The sequence below is a fragment of the Sinohyriopsis cumingii genome, chromosome 15, assembly GCF_028554795.1.
Source record: "Sinohyriopsis cumingii isolate HCF-2022 chromosome 15, ASM2855479v2, whole genome shotgun sequence".
In the NCBI taxonomy this organism is placed as follows: Eukaryota; Metazoa; Mollusca; class Bivalvia; order Unionida; family Unionidae; genus Sinohyriopsis; species Sinohyriopsis cumingii.
In genome coordinates, this window is record NC_142975.1 from 106,908,153 (window position 1) to 106,933,567 (window position 25,415).

Here is a 25,415-nt window from a genome sequence, read left to right on the forward strand (position 1 = left end):
GAACTTGCCAGGTATTATCGACGCAAGAATGGCACCACACTGACCGAACAACAATATCTTGCACGAACCAGCAGACCCGCTGAAACATCTCCCGCTGATTTTTGCTTAAGTGACAATGAATTAGAAACAAAAAACATATAAGTATATGAACGACGAAACCATTGCGCTGTTGTCTGCGGAACTTGATTTACTTAAAAAATTTACCACATCAAGTGAAATTTTCAGCTCAACATGGCTGAACAATGAATACGGCAAAGTCATTGATGCTCGTGCACAAGGTTATCAAACTCACAAGAATGAATACCGGATAATGAAAATTCTCAATGAAGAACTTAGAACTAAAATTGTTTATCAGCACCGAGACAACATTGCGTTGTTCGTGCCAATAGCTCGCACGATAAAGAAAATTCTTGATGAAGTCGGTAAAATATTTGAACAGGAAAAAATGTCAAAGACTCTTTCTGAACAGCTCGATAAACTGCTTCTCGATAATTAATTAATTATCCGATAATTAATTATCGCCGATAATTACCAGTAACAATTTCCCGATAACAATTTCCCGATAACAATTACCGGATAACGATTACCGCGATAAAAGTCAGTGTTTTTCATCGAAATATTTTTTTTTCATGCCATTTTTCAGCGACGTAAATAATTACCTCGATAATTATCGCGGTAATTATTTTCCCGGAAATTATCACCGGGGATAAAATAATGAAGATCACTCTGTCGCCGACGCAGATCGAACAAATTCAACTTCAACGAAATGTTACTCCGATCGCTGAACTTGCAAAGCAGTTCCACATCGGATACAACAGAATATACCAGATATGGAAACAGGCCGATCCTGATTCTATCAAACCAAAGATATCAACGAAACCCAATCCCGAGATAGCATCATTGACACGTCAGCGAGATGCCGCAGAAGAAAAATGTCGTCGTCTGCAACAACAACAACAACAGCTCAACGACGCCTATAACAAACTCGTCATCAATGACGTGCAGTCCCGGGAAACAACAACGAAATTAAATGCCCAGATAGCATCCATGGATGCAAAATGTTTCCAATTAGGAGTAACTATGCACCTCGAAAAAACGATTCAACAGCTAAAAAAAACAGCGCGACGATGGAAGAGCAATTTACGCGTGAACAACAGCGCAACGCCGACCTTACGTTGAAGCTCAACGCGTTGAAATCCAACAACGACGCAGCGCAGGCTGATCTCGCGAAACGGAAAAAGAAAAAACAAAGAAATACAGCGTCGCATACACAACTTCCAAAACTTTGTCTTCCTGGACAACGAGCTGTCAAATACGTATCATGATCTGCATGATTTCGTCGATGTATTTAAGTGCGTCAGCGGCATAACGCGGCTGAGGAATTTCAGATTCTTCGCATCGATAACACTCTTGATAATCTGCGTCACCGCGCCAATCACACCTATACATGATTCTGAAGAAAAATGAATCTTCATCGTCTTCGAATTCGCACAGGCAACCAGAACAATCCACGAATAAATCGCCGCGTTTTGGGTCCAACTCGGCTAACAACGACGACGACGAGTCGGAATCGTAATAGAAATCATCATCATACTTGAACTTGTCAAACACTGATTTGTATTCGGAAATCACTGATATGTGCCAACCACAACCACCGCATGGAAAATCATCAACGTAAGAGAATCGCATTATATGTTTGTGTTTTGTTTAATTGTTATATTATTTGTCGAACATACGTCAAGGGCATCTTTCCGCGACAACATCGCGAAATGATATCCTTGTCGGCGAAGATACCACAGATCTGTATCTGTCAGCGGCATTGTTACGTCGTCGCCAACAGTTACACGTACACATACATGTTCGTGTTCGTTGACGCATGCACGGCGAACTGCATCAATGAAAGCTTGTTTATCTTCAACGTGTACTGGATGTGCTGCTTTCATTATATGTTATACTTACGTCTAATTGTGATATTTAGGAATCTCTCCACCTGCAAGAACTTCATCCAGCTGCGGTCGTGTCAAACATGAATGTGCATAATTTAAAATTTCATCATCGCTGAAGAACACGTAAATGTAATCGTGGTCACGCAACCGTGCTACATCGTCAACACTTAGCAACATTACATCGTTGCCGCCGCCGCGACACCGTATCCGGGTTTGTCCTAGCCGATGATGAAATGGTGCAGCAAATGCGGCTCTGATTGCATCGGCAAATTCTTTTCGGTCATATACATGCACGCGAACATGCTGGTGGCGTCCTAAAGGATCTTCAGTCATTATATGTATTTTTTTCTTTAATATAATTTATCACGACGGTGCTGTCGCTGATTATGATGCCGTTTCCAACGCCAGCGTTCCCCACGGGGCTATCATCTGAATCGCTTTGTGATTGTGAATCACTGTCGGAATCGCTTTGTGATTCACAATCACTGACAGAGAAATCACTGTCGGAATCAATTTGTGTTTCAACGCTGTCTGAATCACTTTGTGATTCTGAATCATACTGTTGGTAATTCGAAGATTTTCTTGACATGCTATTATTTATGATATCGCTAATTGAAAGATTTCACCAGCAGGTTTACACTGATGGTCTCGCCACGCAAGTCTAAAAGTCTGCCCTGTTGGTCAGTAACTTTAAAATTTATCTTTGACAACCACGGGTTATGACACCGCAGAAATACAGGATTAATTGGCTCTTGCACAATCAAAAATCCAGGTGGTTCTCTAGGAGTAAATGAATACAGTATAAACCCTTGCTGGGCTTGATTTGATTCCGTCGTGGTTACGCTGTAACTGCCATCGATTACGTCACACACAAGATTGACCGCGACGACATCAGTGATATTTACTACGCCTGGAGAAATATGTCTGCCATCACCGCTGGTGGAATTATCGTGTTTCAAGATAGCGGGTTCTGGCAATATTCGCTTGTACACTGTCATGATACCCTCGAAGGATTGATCGATGAGATCACTAAGGGATTTTGTCATTTCAGATACGTTATATCCGGAAAACTTAAATGTTGGAATATCTTCCACACGTATACGGTTATCATTTGCAAACTTTACTCGCTCGTCTCCAAACTCTTCGATTAAGATAGCTTGAATTATTTTTATGTTTATAAATTCCATGTCATATGCAAGCTGATTCAATATTTCTATGGTTTTGATAATTTTATCACGTGAACTTTGTAAATCAAAAAGATGTTCTTGAAAATGGTTACGTAACTGCTGTAGTTGTTTTTTATGTTCTTCATTAATACTAGCAAACATTTCGGGAATATCTTTATCTATCGAATAACTACGACCTACTTTGTCTATAACTGAAACAAATCTTGCAGTTTTGTAAATAAAGGAATTCTCTGATTTGATTAAACGTTCTGCTAAGGATCGATATCCTCCTGTAACATCGTGATATGATTTGTTATCAGTTACGTAATCGGATTTTTTAGGCTCTGGTGGACGTGGTATCACTGGTGGTTTTTCCGCTGGCCATCCTAACACGGTTTTGATTGAACTGTTATAGATATCAACGGCGTAACCCGGTGTTGAGATTTCGATGATCGTGGACAACGTTGGTTCGTGTGCTGATATGCTGATCTTTGCTTCTTTTCCGATGATACGCTTCATTTGACGCTGTATTTCCTTGTTGATTTCTTCTATCTGATAACTCCCAGTGGGAAGTGTAATAGTATTCCAATCTGGTGTGCCATCAGCGCTATTCTGATATGAAAATACAAATGAATTATTCGGCGATTGTCCGTGAAACGACGTTGACCTGATATTGGGCCAACTGTGATATACTCGTAATTGTGCCAACGCGATTTCGCTTACTGGAATTGCAGTTGGAAAATTAACATTAAATTCTGGTTGCGTCGAGGATATTGATATCATTGTGGTCCTTACCGGAGTTGTATTTGACGCTACCAGGTGGAGTAATTCGGTCGGTGTTGACATGATTGCTATTTGTTTTGTTAGTTTTCAAATCGGAATTGAAATTATATGTGTCTGACATCAGTTTAAACTCAGAATCGGATATAACTGTATCGTCAAGGCTGGATGATATCAGCGATGAGTTTCTTGTATGCGACCGTGGCTGCGTACAACGCTGTCATGTAGTTGTGCAATTTCATGTTTGTGCATGATGATATTTTCTTCGCGATGATCCCGAAAACTCCTGCAATTGTAGTTGCCGTGGAAACACAGATCGTGGCGGTGATTACCGCGGTCACCGGAGTTACCGCTGACAGCACAACACCGGTAGATGCTACCACGGCAGATACCGAATAAACTAACACGTCTAACACGGTAACGCATCTACGGTATTTTTTTACCTTCGACTGGTACTTGCCGATGACAGTTTTTAACTCAGATTGCCATTCGCGTACCTGATCATACCGGTATTGTTGAGCATCTAATGTTGTCGTTGATGCTGATTTCATTTTTATTTTCAATTACGCGGTAACCAATTGAGGCGTTTCTGCGACGAATTCCAAACACCACCAATAGGATGTTGCGGTTAATTTCTTGTCTGCGGCTTCAAGTATAAATATTTCTTCGGTTCCGCTGTTTAGTATTACAGTTACAACCCCGGAAAACCTGTCGGTGGAATGACGCCATGGAAACGTTGTGAAGATTTCAAATTTAACGGCGGAAAACACAGACAACCTGTACACACCAGTGGCTGTTGCTGTGTATTTGATAGTGCTATTTTGTCGGGACCGTGTTGCGAATCCCGATGATACCGTGAATACGATGTTGGTGATATGCCCGGGGGTAACTCCAGTGGAGACTTTAATCAGACTGGTTTTGTTAACGATATCAGGAATTCCCGCTACGATGTTTTGCTGTGTTTGTTTGATCGTGTTAATGTTATTTTCTATCAACGCGATTTGATCTGAAAAACTTTTTTCTGTTCTGACTACACCTAACCGGGTATTAATCTTGTTGATATCGTTGGCGTTAGCGGTAAGATTTGGTATGATTTCAGAAAGTTTCATGTCGACGACTGGAGGAACCCCAAAGAACTTATCAATGGACTCATCAGCTTTTGCGAAGTTTCTTCGAAGTCTTGTAAACGCGCCCACGTGAACATCACACTCTGCCCGCAACGTGGCTAGTTTACCGTCAATGGTGTCTACGTATTTTTTGTTGGTGGCATCTTCGGGGCCTTCCGGATCCGCTAACACAGTTATTTTGTTACCGTTCATGCTGAGTTCACCTGTCATTGTATCACCGGTCTTCGCTACACGGGCTAGTGCAAGTTTTTGCATATCATCTCGGAGAGCTGCAATTGATATCGACGAATCTCTGATTCTGCCGCTGTCAGTGAATACAACGATGTTGTCCGTGACAGCTCCAAGAACTCTGCGAATTATGTCATTCCACTTAATGTTATTGGTTTTTAGTTTGCCGTGCCTGTCCTGAAAAATAACAACCTCATCTGGGTCTATCCCGGTCAGATTTAAAAGATCATCAATTTCATCTTTGGTCGCATACTTCGATAAATCAATATCTTCTTTTTTTTCCTTGGTTCTGCTTGATCTTCCGTAAATATCAACCATTATCAATTATGGGATTGTTTAAATTTGGAAATCACATCTGTGGTGTATTCATGCACGACTTTATGCAGAGGACTCGATGATTTCGAGATCGCATCAAGAACATTCAGTACATGTTGGCCGCATATCGGAGGATCGGTTAGTGTTTGTGTTGGTAACGTTGACTGCCAAACTGGAATGTTGGAAAATCTTTTTATGTACCTGAAAAACTCAACTGGCGGTGCTAGCCCGTACGAATCGAAATAGATAATTCCACGTGGATCGATCGCGTAAGCAACCCAATGAGTTTCAGGGCCTTCTCGGTTGTCGAGATTAATAATTCCTGTTTCTGTGCTGTTCGGTCGTGCTGGTAATTCATCTCGCATAAATACACCTCTGAAGGATTTTATAAGCAATTGTTTAACAGCATCAAGTAAATCAAAATTGCTTGCTGGAAGCGTTTTCAAAACCGTTTTGGGTACCATGACGCGGGAGTTCCTGGGAGTCTTAGACCGCGGCCTGTTTTTTTATAACCTGATCCTGTTTGCGGTCGTCGTGCTGCTGCTCTTGCTATAGCTGACGCTCTTGCTTTTATTGCTGCTAGAGCTGGTCCAAAATTTTTAGATTGTTGAAATGCTCTAGCAGCAAGCAATGGTCCCGCTAGGAGTGGTGCTATCATTTGTGATATATTTCCTCCTCATTTTGTTATATCCGTTTCTGGTTGCTTTCTTAAGTGCCATTCCTGCTGCGGTTCCAACTGCTCCTAGCGCTGCTGTCTTTGCTGCTGCTGGTAGTGCTGCGGCAAGTATTGGAATAAGTGGAAATATTCCACCGGACTTAACCATGTCGTGGACAGCTGTGGCAGTAAAATCAAGTCTGATTCCTCTTCCTGATGCTCTTGCGCGATTGATTTGATTAAGCTGTGTCTGAGTAACCGACAACTTATTTTGACCACCACTAAGTTGTCCGTGTTTAAGTGTTATTGACGTTCCAGACGCTGATGCTTGTTTTCATTTCAGTTTGTTGATCTGACCAGGGGTCAGAGCGACGTTAGCGTGATGATATGACATTTTATTTATCAGAGATTGATCTAATTGACATGTTTTCGAAAACTACATGTTTTCCACGGGAGCATCGATGACTCTCATTCTGCCGCCAGCACCTTCAAGCAGCATTGCTTTATCGGATAATATAACCGCGATAGCTCTGAAACCGGCTGCAGGTGTAACACCTATACGAGCTCGAAAATGCAAATCTACCACGGATTGTTTAACCAGATCAAGATGTTCCAGCGAGAAGTAATAAATCGGATATTTTGTTGTAAAATCCTTTTGTGATATTTGCAGACCGGTATCCACGTTGAGATTGCGTCCCATAAATGACATCAAATGATGATACGCACGTGCGACTTGATTCTTGTCGTAATCTATTAATATATCCTCGGACGGTTCTTGATGTCCGTTTATTCTTAACGAGACTTCTTTGACTCCAAGCGTATCAAATACCATCGGATTTCTTTCCTGACTGCCTAATCTATTAACATTCTGAAGTACGATAAAAATATGTCGTGGTGCTAATACTCCCTGTTGCGATGATATATGCCATGTGAATAACCCAGTAGCAGTACTTTGAAGAGTGTCTGTGGTTGTCGTTTTCCAGAATAACAGTGACTTACCACCTGCGTTCATGAAAGAAAGTAACTTCTCTTCTTCGATGATTGACGGAGATAACACTGGCATCCACAACGACAATTTGGTCAATGTTACTTTACCAGCGTCAGCAACAGTATCATATCTCCAGATAGCATCGTCACTATCGGGTTTTCGAACAAGTACAACTGTGTGTTTGGCACCAAATATGACCTTGTGAACATCTCTGCAGAATCCAAATATGTGAGATAACGGTATCACACACGAGAAATTTCCGTCGTCGTTTAACATTGATTTACGTGTTGCAAATCCTAGATTATAATTCGGGTTCGGAAATGATAAATTTTCAACATCGGCATCACCGGCTCCAGCATTGTTCCGTGGTCGTCTTACAATATAAGGACTTTGATCAGCAGCATCAAGGATATCTTTTGCGAACATCACTGATGGCCCAGCTGATCTAGTTTAATCGTCTGAATATCTTGCTAAACCGATAATTGTTGTAGCAACGTCGACGTTATCGTGAATTGTTTCAATTTCCCTCCTATCTATCATGTAAATAGCGCTTTTAAATAACGCCATGATGCCGTTGTTGACAAAACCAACTTTATCAGCTGCGTCATAAATGGTGTTATTATTTTTTGTGAGTTTACCTTCGACTTCTATGAAAGCCTCAGCGGGCAAGAAATATCTACTTGTATCCTGAACTTGCAGTTCAATTCGGCCGGGTTGATTAGCATCACGCGCATCATAAGAATAATATTGAAAATCACGCACAGAATCATCTCTCTTTACTTCTCTGAACATATTAAACGCGGCGTTGGGTTCACGCACAAACATTTTATTATAAATACAACGGTCTAAATAAAAAATGTTATCGTCGTCGGAAACCACTACCGGCTATCAAATTAGCGGTTACACTGTCTTGCAACGCCTTGGAGGTAATTCCTGTTGTTGCGAGCTCAGCTAATTTCTGATTTACAGCGCTATTTACTACTTTGCTGACATTTGCCGGCATAGCTTCAGTAGATGGTAGTTTTACTGGTGGTTGAACCACACGCGGTTTTCCTCGTATTAGCCGTGATATTCTATCCTTGATTGATTGAAATGCTTTTCCGGCAAGATTGCCAACGGCGCCGAGAGCTTTATCCTTAACAACATCAACAGCTTTCATCGCAAATTGTTTTACTAACGGTCCAGCTTTTGGTGCAATTCTTGTGACTAAATCTCTGACAACATTACCGAATCCATCTCCGTAAGTAACCTCGTATACTGGTAATCTTGAGTTAACCACGTTGACCCTTCTTGGTCTATGAAAAGAATCGAGTATTATCATTTTATTTAATTGTTGTTTCTCTAACTAAAATTACACTGGTCAACAGTGAAATCATTACTGACTTAAAAAGGCCCTAATCTGTAGTATTTTGGTGTGCCGAACACGAATATAACCGTGAAAAATTTGTATTGGCTCTCGTTTTGAAGATATTCATATACCTCATTTTCTATGTTTCACTGTGTAAATTTCTCCAGTAGGACTGCAGCAACATCCGGAATAATGATGTAACATTGCATAATACCATCATGCTCACATCATCCACAGTTGATTGCATCATTTTCTGATGCAATGCAATACTAATGCCATGCGGCTGCTGAAGTAAGTTGACGTCAGCAGTGTACTATACATGTGTAGGCCTATTATACTAATGCCAGGCGGCTGCTGAAGCTGACGTAAGCAGTGTACTATATAAAGCCCAATCAGATAGGTTCAGCATTTAAAATATTTTAGACGTTGTGCGAGACAGTTCAAGCTACTGTTACATAAAACTTATTATTTTATCCATTTACGTACAATAAAGAACAGTAATGCCTCGAAAGTGTGTTAATACCGCGGACAATTTTTGCTATATTTGTGGGGAAGTGACATTTGCCAACCAGAAGAAAAGTATCAATTCTCAAGTGAAGAAGGCATATCATCTTTACTTCGGATGCAAGGTTGGTGACCAAGACAAGCCTTGGGCTCCGCATATATGCTGTGCTACATGTACAACACAGCTTTCACAGTGGTTGAATTGCAAAAGGTCATCAATGCCGTTTGCAGTCCCAATGGTGTGGAGAGAGCCAAGCAACCACCTAAATGACTGTTACTTCTGCTTGGTTCCTCCTCTTTCCGGCGGAATAACGAAGCGAAAGAAGTCGAGAATAGTCTACCCAAACATTCCGTCTGCATTGAGACCAGTTCCACATGGTGAGGGACTTCCTATTCCAGAACCTCCAGCAGAATATTCTCTTGATTCATCTGACGAAGACAAAGGTGAGTCGACCTGTTCTTCTCCTGGTCCATCAGCATGCAGTGATCCAGATTTTCACTGTGGTGCATCATCAACCCCACACAGAATAACACAGGAAGAACTAAATGACCTGATTCGTGATTTGGACTTATCAAAGAACAAGGCAGAATTGCTAGGATCAAGACTCCAACAATGGAATCTTCTAGAAGAAGATGTCACAATTACTGCATATCGAAAGCGCCACCAGCAATTGGAGCCTTTCTTCAGAAAGGAAAGTAATCTGATATTCTGTTCCGATATTGAGGGCCTCATGAATGCTTTAAAAATCACTCATGACCCACAAGAATGGAGACTATTTGTGGACTCTTCGAAACTGAGTCTCAAGGCTGTGCTTTTGCACAATGGAAACATTCTTCCATCTATTCCAGTAGCGTATGCTGTCCACATGAAAGAGACATACAATAACTTAAGGCAGCTACTGAATTCCATTGAGTATAACAAGTACAGCTGGCACCTCTGTGGTGATTTGAAGGTAGTTGCCCTTTTAATGGGACTGCAGCAAGGATATACAAAATACATGTGTTTCTTATGCGAGTGGGATAGCCGAGCAAGGGAAATGCACTACATGAGGAAGGAATGGACTCACAGGCAGAATGTAGCCATTGGAGAGAAGAATATCCAACACCCAGCTCTGGTTGAGGCTCAGAAAATCTTGCTACCACCCCTTCACATCAAACTAGGTTTGATGAAGAACTTCGTGAAAGCCATTGACCGGACTTTGCCAGCATTCCGATACCTGCATGAAAAATTCCCTCGACTCAGCGAAGCAAAGATTAAAGAGGGAGTTTTTGTGGGTCCTCAGATTCGAGAGCTTTTCAAAGATGACCGGTTCAACAACTTGCTGGAAGGTGACGCGAAACAAGCATGGAATGCTTTTCGCCTAGTTTCTACAAACTTCCTCGGAAATGTTAGGGCAGAAAACTATAAGGAACTAGTAGAAGACATGTTGATGAAGTATAAGAAACTTGGCTGCAATATGTCTCTAAAGATTCACTTCCTTCATTCCCATTTGGATTTCTTTCCTAGCAACTGTGGTATTGTTAGTGATGAACACGGCGAACGTTTTCATCAAGATATCGCAACAATGGAACAAAGATACCAGGGAAAATGGTCCACTACAATGCTGGCTGACTACTGCTGGACACTCCTCAGAGATGCTCCCGAACAGCTGTACAAGAGACAGGCGAAGAAATCTAAGATGTAGTCAATGACTTGATTTTTTATAGGTAGGCTATTACAGTTGACCTTTTACTATTGGAATGCATTTCGTTATGTAAACATTAATTTCTTGCAGATTACAAAAAAACTAGAGCCAATTTTGCAATTTGACTGTCATATTCATGTTCAGCACATAAAAATTGATAAGAATTGACTAATTTTATTTCAGTAACATGACTTTTGTAAAAATGTGTTGTCCAGTGTTATTAGTCGCTGTGATAACCGTCTACGAGCTCGTTAATAAGTTCGCGATAAACGCTGATATCCATTATACCACGCTGAAATAGTCGCTGACAGATACTTGCGGCTTCATTTATGATTTCGGGAGAGTTGTTTCCGGCACGTTTTCCTCCGATGAGAACTTCCAACCGAGATACATCATCGATGATATTGTTAGGGCAGGCAATAAAACCGCTTCCTGTTTTTAGACCATCTCCGTTTTTTTCGGGTCCTTCAGAAGATAGCAACCCTAGTTCTTCAAGTACATCTCTGCTTTCTTCCGGAACTTCTTCTACTTCTAGAACAGAGTAAGATGGCGCTGGTTTCTCTTTTTTAGGTCTTCCTTTTCGCTTGGATTCCTGCTGTTGCAACGGAGGAGGAAGTCTATATTCTTCATCCTGCAACATAAATTGTTCAGGTGGCGATTGTCCTTTTTGTTTTGTAACTCTCTTTCGCTCTTGTGATCGCTGTTGTTTTTCTTTTTTCTTCTCATCTTCTAATTGTTTTTTATACGTGAAAACACCAGCTTTTACAACATTGTGATCCATATCTTTACCGGATATCAATGAAATATCTCGTCGTATTTTATACACATAATCAGTCCACTCTTTTTGAGATATTCCCTTGTCAGCTCCCGGTTTTAAAAAGTCACGCCTGCGATGAAAATTTTCAACAATCCAAACAGGAAGCTGCATTAAATCTTCCTTGGTACTCAACGGAATAGTCTTTATTTCTTCGATACCTCTTTCAGTAAATTTATCTATAAATGTTCCTTTGATTGCTTCTGGTTTTCGAAGTTCTTCTATCGCCTGAAGTAAACCTTTTTGTGGTCCATCAGAATCAGGTTTTCCTACGATAGCCGTTGTAACCGCTTGAGCGGCTGCAGTTACTGGTTTAAATAATTCTTCCGTGGCCTCTGCGAAACCTTCTTTTACTTGCTGTCTTACCTGCAATTTTTCTCTAACAGAATCTCGTACAGGAAGAAATTTTTTTATTGCTTCTAGTCGCTCTCGAGCTAGTCTAGTAGTAAGTGCTTCTCCGATATTTGCCATTATTGTTAACCTGAATTTTTAATTCCACTGATAAACTTTTTAGTTAAAAAATATTTCTGTCAGGAGCAGCAGGGAGGCGCAAATCCACGACGGTTTTCATGTGAAATCATCGCCGCAATAACGTTTTCCAAGATTAGATTATATGATAAAACCTTTTATTTTAGTAAATAGACACCTTTATTGTCATATTTACTAAAATAAGGGTTTGTTTTCCAAAATAAGAGTTATTTTTGTGAATATTATTGATAGAATGATTTTTTTTCACGAAAAAAACTTGCCCGATTCGCCCTCCCTGCTGCTCCCCGAGTGGCCGAGTGGTCTAAAGCGCTCTCTGTTACAGATCACTGCCATTTCACCTCTGTCTGCGCTTGTTCGAGTCTCGGATTCAGCCAACGTGGGTACGTGAGAAAGCTTGCCAGTAGCTTCCCGTGGGCTGGTGGTTCTTTCCGAGGTTTTCCCGGGTTCTTCCTCCACCATTAATACTGGCCGCCATGTATAGCCTATCATGTGCGGCAAAATGGCGTTAAACTGAACAACAACAACAACATACTGATTTAAGGCAGTGAGAGTAAAACTACAGCTATCGGATACCTTATCAAACGTGTGCATTTAAACGATATAAAACGATTTATAATTCTTATTTCAATACATTAAAATAAAAATAATAAAACATGCTAAAGTTCATATTCAGTTACCAAATTGCAGTGATTTATCAAATGCTAGTAGCTGTGTTAACCGCTGGAAATGAAATACTGTAAGAAAACGGGGGGGGGGGAGATCATCATCCTACGTGGCTCATTTGTCGCTGAGGAAATTAATTTGTGGCACATGGCAACAATGAAAACCACGAAAATTGGTGCCCTAAAATTAAAAACAAAATTAAAACACATAACTGCTGGGCCCGTAGCATAAGCTACTTTTGCTACTAGGATAATCCGGCACTGGTAACTTTAATAAAGCCTGCTTTTCGTGGCATATGGAAACGTTAGTTATGGCGTGTGGCGACAGTGTCACTAAAGGAACTCTGGTTTGATTGAAAATGCTACTAGCCTATTTGTCAGTGTTTGGGACATTCTGGCGACAATCAGGATAGAAATTATAAAAACGTTGTGTGCATTTCGATATATCCCTCATGCCTTTTGTTTTTAAAAATGATACTAGCACTGGGGTACCAAAATATAGCACTACGTTGCATATTTTTAGGTTCGAATCACATGCATCATTTTGAATTTCTTGCGAATGGCGACACATCAATTAAAATATCAGCGGCATTCCACATCAATAAATGGTCTGCTGATGAAATAAAGTAAAATTACATACCACACAAGTCACATTATTTTTAAAAAGAAACAATGAATTGGACTTACGAGTTTCTGTTTTACCGGTGACTCCATTCCCTTCCCGCTACTTCAACTTCTGCAATGATGCATTGCTCAGGATACAACTGCGCATGCGTTGAGGCATGCCATTTCCGGACATGCATGAATGACAAAGTATATGAAAATACATCGGTTCCAGTAATATGTGTAAACCCGGGTCTACACACGTCTTTAAAGTACCGGCAACTGAGATAGTCAAAATTTTAATATTTTTATGAAACATAAAAAATTAGCATAAATGCACATTTTTGTCAAGTGAAGACTTGACTCGGCTCCCCATATGACTTTTAAGTCCCCATTTGTGGGTGTGTATTCAACATCTGGTCTTCGCTTGGCAGCAGTTACACACACACACATACACACACACACACATGCATAGGTTACTACATTTGTATGGAAAATTAGGAACGAGTTTTGGAATGAATACTGCACGAACTTGTGAGTGCAGTATATCCTTCTGACAAAATGAGTTCATATTTTCCCATACAAATGCAGTAACCTTTTTATTATATGCTCATTTTTTTAATTCTACCTAAGGTTTAAGTATATAAACTAAATATGCTACAAGAAACAACGTAAATGAATGAATGCCGTATTCCAAAACTAAATACACAAGCGCAGATTTGACATTACCAAATGACATCATTATTAATGCGCACATAGCTCCGCCCAGATAAATTTGAACTTGGTCTCGCGGTCGACATAACTTTCGAATAAAAATGGCGTGTCTAGTTAAAAGTGAGATTTGCAGTCATATTGTGAATGAATGGGCATTGCAACGACTTTTCCATTTGATCTAGAGTGAATATATTTTGGTATTTTGTTTCGATTCGACGAAAGTTTGTGATTTTGGACTGGATTCATCTGTGTAAATTATACATGAAATACATCAGATTGAAGTGGCGCGGAAGAAGCGTGTTTACGTCTGCAAACGTGGGAAAAATATGAAGTCTTTCAATTGCAATTTTCAAAAATACGCTATGGAATTTAATGTGTATTTCATTTTGAGTGCAGTAAGGAGGATGCAATTGCACTTATCATCGAAATTACAGCACACTTTTGAAATGTGTAATCCAGATTGAAAACCTATGATATGGCTCATGTAATTCGGATTTGCAGAATTAAGAAAAAACATTTTGAGGAAATTCAGGATGTAAAACTGTAAGTGTATTTTATTTTGCCATTTTATCACCAGCTAAAGAAAATAGTAGATGCCTTGTTATTTGTAAGAACCTAATTCGTCATTTATATAAGGTAGGTAGCCTAAATCCGTAACATACGCAAAATGTCAAGACAGATGGGGTTTTTTGCAGTCCACGAAACATGTTTTAGTTCATTCAGAAACAAATTTAAACAACCACAACGGACAGAGCCTCTTACGTGAGTGTAAATGATTTATTTACAAATCAAAAGTGCTGGCGTCTGAATCCATAATTTATTTACAAAAGAAAGTAGTTCCTTTATTCACATGAATGCTATACGTGTATTGTCGCACGCGTTCAGTATCGGGGAATATTGTACGATTCTGTCAATGTAAAGTTAACGGAGAAAAAAATGAGCATATAATATATATATATATATATATATATATATATATATATATATATATATATATATATATATATATATATATTTATGAGTCCATGATTTCCAGTGATAATTATACATGACTGATCAATCAATAACAGCGCACAGGTAGCTTATTAACTACTCCGCGCTCTCGATTCTCACCCAGTAAATGCCAAAGTTCACTAAAAAGCTTACAAGCAGAGACAAACAAGAAAGCAATATATATAATGGGAAAGATAGAATTTATACAAACTTTACTTGATTATGGATCTAACAGAATATTTATTTCAAAAGTGCTGATATCGCGCCTTATTAATTAAATATTTTATCGTCGGAAATTCAGAAGATATGATGATAGTTTAGAAACACTACCAAAGCATACTAGCTTTGCAAAGTTTGTTATCATTGTGTGTGTGTGTGTGTGTGAGTATGTGTCTGTATCAGATAGAAATGCCTTGGATGTTAACATAATGTCATGAAAATCATAAAGCCGTGGTGATTAAAAGTGTTAAGAATAACTACTTATGGTAAGAGTTTGTTTTAGTATTTCCTTTCAAGTATGTACTTGAAAAAGTGATCGCATCACATTCATACGATATTCAGTTCCAGTCTGTTCTTAACTTTTCAATCACAAAATCATGCTAAGCACAATGTCAGCAAGTCGTATGCTTCACGATTTAAACATTACAAGCCGAATTGAAGACGTCACTCAAGTATTCAGTAAAGATCTGTATTTTAAATTGAACGAATGCATTATTGTCAAGCTTATCAATTTCATTTGAATATATTCTTAGGTTCCGAGGATAGAAGCACGTTATCCCTTCAAATTCGAGAAAGCAGTTTTCTAGACACGAGGCATACAATATAAACATATGGGCTTTGCGGTTAACTACACATATGAATGTAACATAAAATAAGAAAAGTATAAATGGGCTATTGTAATTATGGAAACTTATTAAATGTTATGCCTTTCCATAAAATTTCCCTAATTTATTATTTCAATTTTAACGTGATACCATATTTTGTCTCGTCGTATTTCTAAATTGCTGTGGTAATAATTGATATTCTTATTTGAACACATCCCACATCAGAATACATAGCACTCTGGTGGACCAATTGATTGAAAATAAAAATTCTTCACCGTAAACGGTGCCTCGCAGGTTAATTACTGATGCAGGAATAAAAAAGTGTAACCGTAAGTGTAGTGAGTTTTTTTTGGTTTTTTTTGTTGGTATGATTCCTTAGCAGTAACGTGATAATATGACGTAACAGTTTACATCTGTGTGTGTGTGTGTGTTTGTGTGTCTGTGTTTGTTCATGCTTGGCAGGAAGTACGTGGTCTATCCTTTAGACTCTTTCAGCATAAGAATAAAGTATATTTATTAATTTTATGCTAATTATGCACTGTTTAGATGATAGGTTATTTTCTCTTTTGTAATTTGTTTTTTACGGTCAGAATACTTATATTTATGGACAAGTTTTGTACACGTTGCACTAGTATGAACATTTGCAAAGTAGAAAGGATTTGTATCGATCGCTGATTTTTTATATATTTTTATAATAGTTATTATTTTACATGACTATTACTGCAATTATTTGATTCTGGTAAAAAGGAATGTTGTATCTTTGTCAATATTATCCAGCCAAAAAATATTAATAACAAAAAGTTGAGATTAATACCTAATCAATACATCAACAACATGACAAATATCCGTCGATACAACTTTCTAAAAAGCGGTAAAGTAATAATGTGGAAGAAATGATATGTCCTGAAATATAATTCCTTTTCCACTCAATACACCTCTGAGGATGTAGTGACTGTATTCTCTAGACAAACGTGTTCTGATTTGTCTGATCTATAGTACAACTATACCTCGAAACCGTATAAGAATCGTACGCATAACTTATGATTGTTGTAAGTTTACATTTAGGTGTGTTTCAAAGACCGACCATAAGTGATTGGTTTAAGCAAAAGTCTGCTACAAAAAAGATCCAGCTATCAAGGGCACATGAGGCGGAATGGAAAAGTGTGCTGTCAATTTTCAATGTGATTAAATAAGTAATCTCTGAACATTTTGACTTTTACATTTTTTATCAAATATTTAAAATTCCTATGCAATTTTCTTTCAACTTTATCACTCATAAAATAATACAATTTTGATCTTATCTCACAAAGAATCTGACAGGTACAACAATTAGTTCATCCTCGAATAATCAAACAATAAGTTTCCCCATTTTAGGGCTGTGATAGATGTTAGCTTGTTATAGTCACAAGAATCGTACCATCTGATGTCATACCTAATGTCATGGGAAACATTTATTTTTCTGAACAATGAATCTGTATGAAGAAATACAAGTTTAATTTTATCACGATATTTTTGTTATGGTTGTTGTAATAAAATTCATTTTGATCAGTTCATATGTTCACAAATGTTCTATTTCTAAGTTGTTCCATTAGATTCCCAAACACGACATTATTTTTGAGTTTAACAAAGCTTTCTTAGATTTATTTGTTCTTTTTCTAAAATTTTACTTTAGTCCACAGCATGGTTTCAGTCAAGGTCGTTGCCTAAGACAAATTGTTATATCTTCGTTAATGCTTTTTAATGTATTCAACAACTTAAGAACAGTCATTTTTTTCGGTAAGTAATGTATTGATTTCCTTACCAAGGAAGATCAACAATCCGGACTAATCTTCTCTAAAGGGTTCTCTCTATAATTTGTTATGTATATGTCAACTCAAGTACAAATATATGACCACCATCAGTTTTATCTTGTCCACAGTAGCAAAAATAGTAATGAGGACTTAGCACTTACTTTATAATAGCTCTAATGCCTGTTACGATATTATTTATCACATGCTCACACACACACACACACACACACACACACACACACACACACACACATATATATGTATGTGTGTAAGGTGAGCACAACTAACAAAATCATGCTTACAATCATTTATTGTAAATAAAAATTGTCTTTACATATGTACTTGAATTCTGATTAGTTCAGTTTTTAGAGCATCAGAATGAGATTATAGAGTCATTGTGTCTAAATTCAAACAAACAATTAGTAGCTCTTTTATGCATTTTGTAAGTTTAGTGAATGCCAAACTGAAAAATCATTTTCATTTTTAGATTGATTGAATGATTGATTGATTGGTTGATTGACTGACTAATTCATTCATTGATCCATTCATTCATTCAGTCAGTCAGTCAGTCAATCAGTCAGTCACTCATTCACTCATTTAATTCATTGATTTTGCGGGGTAAATGTTGGCATATTGATTGTTCATGCCGGCTATTATTTTATCTTGATATGTAATGAATGATTCATGCTTTATCTTATCGAATTCAGCATCATCTTAATATTACCAGTGTCATGTACAGACAAACGTGGATTTGCTTTTACATATGTATGGTCATGGAAATAGGTACCTCTGATGAAAAATTTAAAATATGAATGATCAAGAAGTGAGATCTACAATCCAAACATGCAATATTATGAAATCCCGTGTGTAGTTATGTATAATAATAAAATACTTTATACCAGTAGTCATCTCTGAGTTGGACCAATATCTTTTCATGAGATTTCAAGGATAAAGACACTACATATATATTTTCATAAGTAAGTTTTGTATATGCCTCTGTGTGTGTGTGTGTGTGTACAAAGTATAAATTCATAGCTGGATACTCCTGAGAATAGTTACCTTTTATGTAAATACAAAAACTAAAACATTTGATCAAACTAATAAAGCTTATACACGATAACAATATTGAAAGTCACACGCAAACAATAGTATAATTGTTAGACCTGATTCCAAGCCACAATGATGACATCCGCTGAAACACTGTCCTAGTTCTCGTCTTTAGAATTTTCTTTACGATGTGATCTTTATTCCATATCTGAATGATAACCTCATGTATAAAATATTTGACGTTTAATCTTCACATGTTTGAAGTAACTGTGGTATTGCCATACAAGTGATTTCCAAACTTTGACTGACTTTCGGACCCTGTTTAAAGACAAACACCAGGACAGATGATAAATAACTTGACATTAGATTCAAGAAAACAATATTCACAACAAATAGCAAATGAAAGATGATTTTTTAAAACAAACGTAGCATAAGCCCCATTTTCAGGCATAATGCAACATCACTGTATTAATATTTCTTCTCCTGGTGTATTTTAGAATACTCCAAACAAATTCAAAAATCTTATTACTAAATTAGCTTCACACTTTAGACAATATATGTGGGTATCTTAGTAATCAGTTAGGATTGATGATGTGAAATTGTAGTGTTGACAGAAAGTACGTTGTTCTGATTATGTAATGCAAATTTAAGACTATGTTATTTACAGATGCCTGACTATTCTATATTATATTGTTCAAGTAAATATAAAACAAGACAATGCACTATTCAGTTTCAAGCATAATGTTATATCATTCATATAATGAATATATATATATATATATATATATATATATATATATATATATATATATATATATATATATATATAACACATCGTTCTTTTCATAAACCTAATATTTATAATATTAGGCAGTTCAACAAAAGCAGATTATGATGATCATAATCTGGTATAGATTCAATTTCCTCGATCTTTTTTTTTTGCAACTGATGTTGACTGAAAATATGATCAAATTATTATATTGCATATCTGTACAATTTGTTTTAAACATAAAAGCAAAATTTAATCAGCTTCAGAAAGTTGACACCAAAGGAAAAAAAATAGGAAAAACTTGTACAAGGAAATATTAACACATGTAAATCGAAATAAAATATATGAAATTAATTGTTGTTGTTGTTGTTGTGGGGTTTAACGCCATTTTTCAGCACATGATAGGCTATACATGGCGGCCAGTATTAATGGTGGAGGAAGAACCCGGGAAAACCCCGGAAAGAACCACCGACCCTCAAGAAGCTACTGGCAAGCTTTCTCACATATCCACATTGGCTGAATCTTAGACTCGAACCGATGCAGACAGAGGTGATATATGAAATTAAGATATTCTTCTAGTTCCATAATTCTAAACTGCTAAAAGAATCCAGCTTAATTTCTAAAATATTTTTCTACATTACAGAAGGACAATATTCTCAACGATTTCAAATTTCTGATTATATTTTATACTTATAATTTTCCAAACATTGTGTAAGGTTGTAATGGTAAGCTTTCTAATTCACTAAAATTAAATTTCGTGTCAGTACTGTGTTTGTTAGCCCTTAACACCTTAAAAAAGATAGCACTCTCTCTTAAATAAAGTTTGTTTCCTCATTTTGAAAAAAACCCAGATAAAATCATGGCAAGTGTTAAGCTATAAGAATTATGTGAATCAGTTACTCTAATTAGGAAATAATTTCTTGTTTAATTAAAAAATGTGATAAACTGCCTTAATGGATGCATTCAAAACAGGTATACATTGAAATGATCATGTTGCCCGTGTTTGACGAGAATGACTAATGATTGTAGATTGATGTTAACCAGCAAATTCCAACAAGGGCCCTTAATTACATATCATGTCAATTTACAACATCTAAAATTGTACAATTTTTGGCATATCGCTCTTTGTTGTTTTAAATGTCTTGAATATATCTTCATGGCTCATTTTCACTAAACCATGTACGTGTCTCAAAATGTTATATTCATTTCTAAAACTGGGTGGCAGATCCACAAAGTTGTTGTATTCTTGAACAACATACTACAAAATAGTGTGGAGCTAGTAAACCTTGTAATTTGATTAATGTCCCAATCCAAAATATTACACTAGATACCGTTTAATGAAAAATTTCCATCAGTCAAGGGAAGCAACAACCTATTTAAAGTGGAGTTATTTACAGTATGTGTTTTGGAGATTTGCTGTCCAGTTATATATCACCTATTGTGAAATAAAACATTCTGATTTTAAGCCTTTAAAAATATAAATGTTGTCTTCAAAATTTATGAAAACTGAACGTATGGTAAAATATACCAGGGCAACATCATAGTATGCAATTAGGATATGCACTTCTTAAAAGTCACACAGAGATAGGGATGATAGACACATCTTAAAAGTCAGAGAGACAGAAAGGACCAGATTGAAATGCTTCATGGATATATTATTTACTTGCCTTTTGAGGGTTCTTCGTATTCAGCTGTTGTTTGGTCGTTTGATGGTTCCTCATGTTCAGCTCGATTGCCATGATTCAACTGGTCGTAATCATCTCGTGTTTTTCCACTTTAAGTAGAAAGGTCCATAGTTCGAATTTTCATTGTTATCCAACGTTTAACATTAAAATATTTAGATACGTTGTAGGTATCAATGATTTTATAGTTTTTATTTTAAGTTTAAAACCATTTATTTTCATTTGAAATTTCAAAATGATGCATTTGACAGTTTCAGCACACTATATAATTCGCGAGCAACAGTATATATATATATATATATATATATATATATATATATATATATAATATTTAATTATAAATTAACAAAATGTTGATGGTACAGACCATACAGATGCTTATAAAAAATAAAAATATTTTTTGATAATGACATTGGAAATGTAAAAAACGAGTGAAATAAATCAAAACTGATACATTTAATGTGTTTTTGTTGTGACTTCCTATTACTGGTAATTATGATGGTATCTTAGGAAGAAGTTTTGTAAATGTCTATACTTTTGTTACATCCAGTTCCAGAGGAATGTGCTTGCCGATAAATATAAAACTCACCATATAAATTATGTAAAAGTGGTGAAACATCAAATGAGCAGAAAGACAATTTGATCTAATGTTATAAAGATCTAATATCATAATATGGTAAAATTAATGTTGTTTTGCTCTATCCTTCACTTTAATACTGTAAATATTTGATGGCATACGTAGGTATCGCTATTAGATTCGTGGATCCATCGGGATATGTTAGAAAATGGAATATGTCGTTTCCAAATGCAAGGCAAGCAAAATTACTGGGGAAAAATGTTTCAAAAGGTGGATTCGAATATCTAAAAGACTGCATGCCCCAAGACCATCACCGAATCTTCCTCTGCATTAGGATATCATCACTAAAAGGTAACATACAACAATAGAACATACAACGCATCAATACAATAGCAACAACGAGAAAAATAGCAACAACGAGAAAAGTAAATAAAACCATTAGGTGTGATCATGTAACCCTATCCATAACCCTCTACGATTCTTTTTTTTTTACTAACACTTCTGTTAATTTACGTCTTGGGTGTATCATTGCCTTCCATGACTAACAAGAAAAGTCAACTTAATTTAAAAGAAACCTGTCGGAAATCAATTCACCTGTAAGATACAAATTTATAATTTGATTTTAGACAAAAATAAGTAACAATTTATGTTTCAGTTGTATCCTAATCATATAATAACATAGGATTAGCTATGTATGCATGGTTATGGATTAATATTTGTGGCTCAGGATACACAAAGGTTAATTAGGTTAGTAGTATTGCTTGTAATATATTTAATGAGTTAATTCAAATTTATACATTTATGCCAGCTGTCTATATAGATAAAGACATATATAAATAAGAGAATACATTTAAAAGTAAATTTGGTATACCTATCTAGAATCATAAAATATATTGCTGAAAGTCTGGTGCATCTACATTACACTGTTTATCATACTATCTCGTTCAGTTATGACCATTTTTGCATACTCTACATTAGCTCTGCTTTCCTCCCATGCTTAGGGGTGATATTGCATGCTAGATTACTTTTTTTATAAAAGGTTTATGTTATCAAACAGTTTTATCATTTAACATATCCCTTCATGTATGTAACACAATCGTTTTCAATGAGCTCGAAAGTTCGTAACATTAGGTGTGGAAAATAAATGATGAATATGAAAGAAGCGAATTTTGATGTTATTCCATTTTGATGTAGGCAGAATGTCACGTCAATCAAATCATTTCATCAGATATGTATAATTTACATCGATATATTACCATTCACCTGCGAAACAGTCATAATTTAAACAGATTCTACACTAGTGCGAAGTGCTAATAATTTTAGTCGAGTCTTTTTCGAATAAGTACTAAACGTATTGCTTCAATAAGACACATTATTAACCGAAATCAATACGTTTCAAATCCATGTGAGTTCAGTTGGTTTTTAAATGTTCTGAATGGCATTTTAACAGTAAAGTGGTAGGTTCGAGGCCCTTTGTTCCAGAATTAGAAATGTCTTGGGAAGTTGCATGTTGTTATCACCACAAAGAGTTACGATGAAATGTCAAACACGCTTGCACGTTACGATCTTGTGGTCGTATTATTTTGATAAGAGCAAATCTTACTTTTCGATTGCAATCAAAACAATTTTGAAACCCTGAAGAGTTTCAAACATGCTCTTGATTAATTACAACCTGATATTTTTACAACATTAAACATTATTTATAATCTAAGATAAAATACACAGAATAAATTAGTGTTTGCGTCATTCTCAGCAAGGGAAGTGATGCTTTAAACCCATACAGTGCTATACATGACTTTATTGATAATTATAATAAAAGGATTTTAGTAAAAGAAGACTACTGCTTTAACAATCCTTTAAAACATTAATTTCAAAATCTTTTATTGTAGGTGATCAATTATTTAGTTTCATTCCTTTCAAGCAATAATATAAGCATTATATTGCTTTCTGAAGTGCCGTTTTAATGCATTTTATTGTAACTTTCATGAAAAAGAATGACAAAAGTGAGAATATTATTAGTGTCACACACAACGCTGCTTTGTCAATATTCATACTGAAAATACAAACTGACATGATTGTTAGAAAGCAAATGACCGCTTTCAGTTTGCAGTGGATTTGTCTTCTGGCACGATTACACCCTTTCCAAAAAGCCAAAGAAAAATACACATGCATAGCAAAAGAAAGAAGAAGCCAAATATTGGTCATGTATATGGCGACAATTATTTGCCATATGTCAAAGCACGCTTTACGAAACAATTTAGATACATTTTAATCTGTATATATATATATATATATATATATATATATATATATATATATATATATATATATATAATATGAACTAAGTAATGCATCCAAAATATTTAATAATTTCCTATAGCAATGTATTTCATAAAGATCCACCTTTATTTTATTTTCACCATTTTGATGTGTCAGACATTTGTTGAAAATATCATATCGTCAGTTAGTAATTATGTGATTTCAGACTTTGACCATGGACATTTTTATCAGCTCAGATGACTTTCATGAATATATTATTAAATACCATATAAAATATTGTCCGAACTTTCATTATCTCTGAAGCCCAAAACTGATACATAAAGCTGCTACCATAGATTAATTTGTCAAGTTCACACAATATTATGCTTAATGATATTTTCTATAATACTGTAATAATATGTAAAACACAAATTTGCTTATTATTGCAAGAAAGCTTTGGTAGTGGAACAAATAAACACAGGGAGGGATATGAATGTCAAGTACACAAGGGATAAAGCTGACCCATCACCACCACATCAGGATATCCAACATATTATACAGTATTACTACGGACATAACATTTGATTTGGACTGACATTGAAATCAATTAGTCATTATTAATAGGGACATAGGAGTGTCATATCTAATATAAAGCTACAGAAGCTTCAATTATATATACATATTTTAATCTTAGAAAATGAATACAATCCAGATTGTACAGAATCATAATAGCCTCAGAATTGTGTTATTGTCTTCCTCATTCTTACTTCAAACCAAGCACGATTATATGCCTACTTTTGACTAAATTTATTTGTGTATAATGGAAGAATAAAAAATGTTTTAAAATTACAGTTTTGTATTTAGCACATTTGCAATAACGTAAGGTTTCTGAACATGTAGAAACACGGATAGGATATGATGTGAAGATAAGCACGGACAGGATATGATGGGAAGAGAAGCACGGATAGGATAAGATGGGAAGATCTGATCTTCATCACTATTCTATCTAAATTCAGGTTAAGAATACCATACTACAAAGGACGCGTGTTTATATAGCAGACGCGTCTATTGCAACATGATATTGCTAACATATGCTGCTACGAGGAGGGTGGATAGCAGACGAACAAACACATGGAAAACTTAAATCACCATAAATCCAACATATGGATATAACACCCCTAAAAAAGATATCACAAAGTTTAATGTTTTCATACCTAAAATTGTGGTATATAGATTTCGTAAACTTTTTGAATAAAACTGCATTTCATAACTTGCAAGAGACTTCTATAATTATGATTTACTTTATTGTAATATATTGTATTAAAAACAATGTGTAAGATTTAAAATTGATAAATCTTTTTCCCGTAACAACAACATAACACGGAACCTCAAGGAATATACCTTAAAATTATTTAAATTATGAAACAGTGCAATACAATTTATTCAAAGA

General features: G+C 36.1%; 1 protein-coding gene across 8 annotated transcripts in view; it reads right to left on the bottom strand.

Moving 5' to 3' along the window:
- LOC149782433 (adhesion molecule nephrin-like) overlaps nucleotides 1-25,415 on the bottom strand; it is a 195,303-nt gene that overhangs the window by 58,401 nt on the left and 111,487 nt on the right. For 3 of the 8 annotated variants that reach the window (XM_089933836.1, XM_089933830.1, XM_089933839.1), the window contains 2 exons: nucleotides 21,115-21,221; nucleotides 13,395-18,996 (listed from right to left, as the gene is read on the bottom strand). In XM_089933836.1, coding sequence (XP_089789962.1) covers nucleotides 18,929-18,996; nucleotides 21,115-21,221 — 175 coding nt within the window. In that variant the 3' untranslated portion in view covers nucleotides 13,395-18,928. Of the gene's footprint in view, nucleotides 1-13,394; nucleotides 18,997-21,114; nucleotides 21,222-24,073; nucleotides 25,144-25,415 lie in introns of those variants that run through there. The other 5 variants (XM_089933837.1, XM_089933834.1, XM_089933831.1 and 2 more) reach the window with 4 other exon arrangements.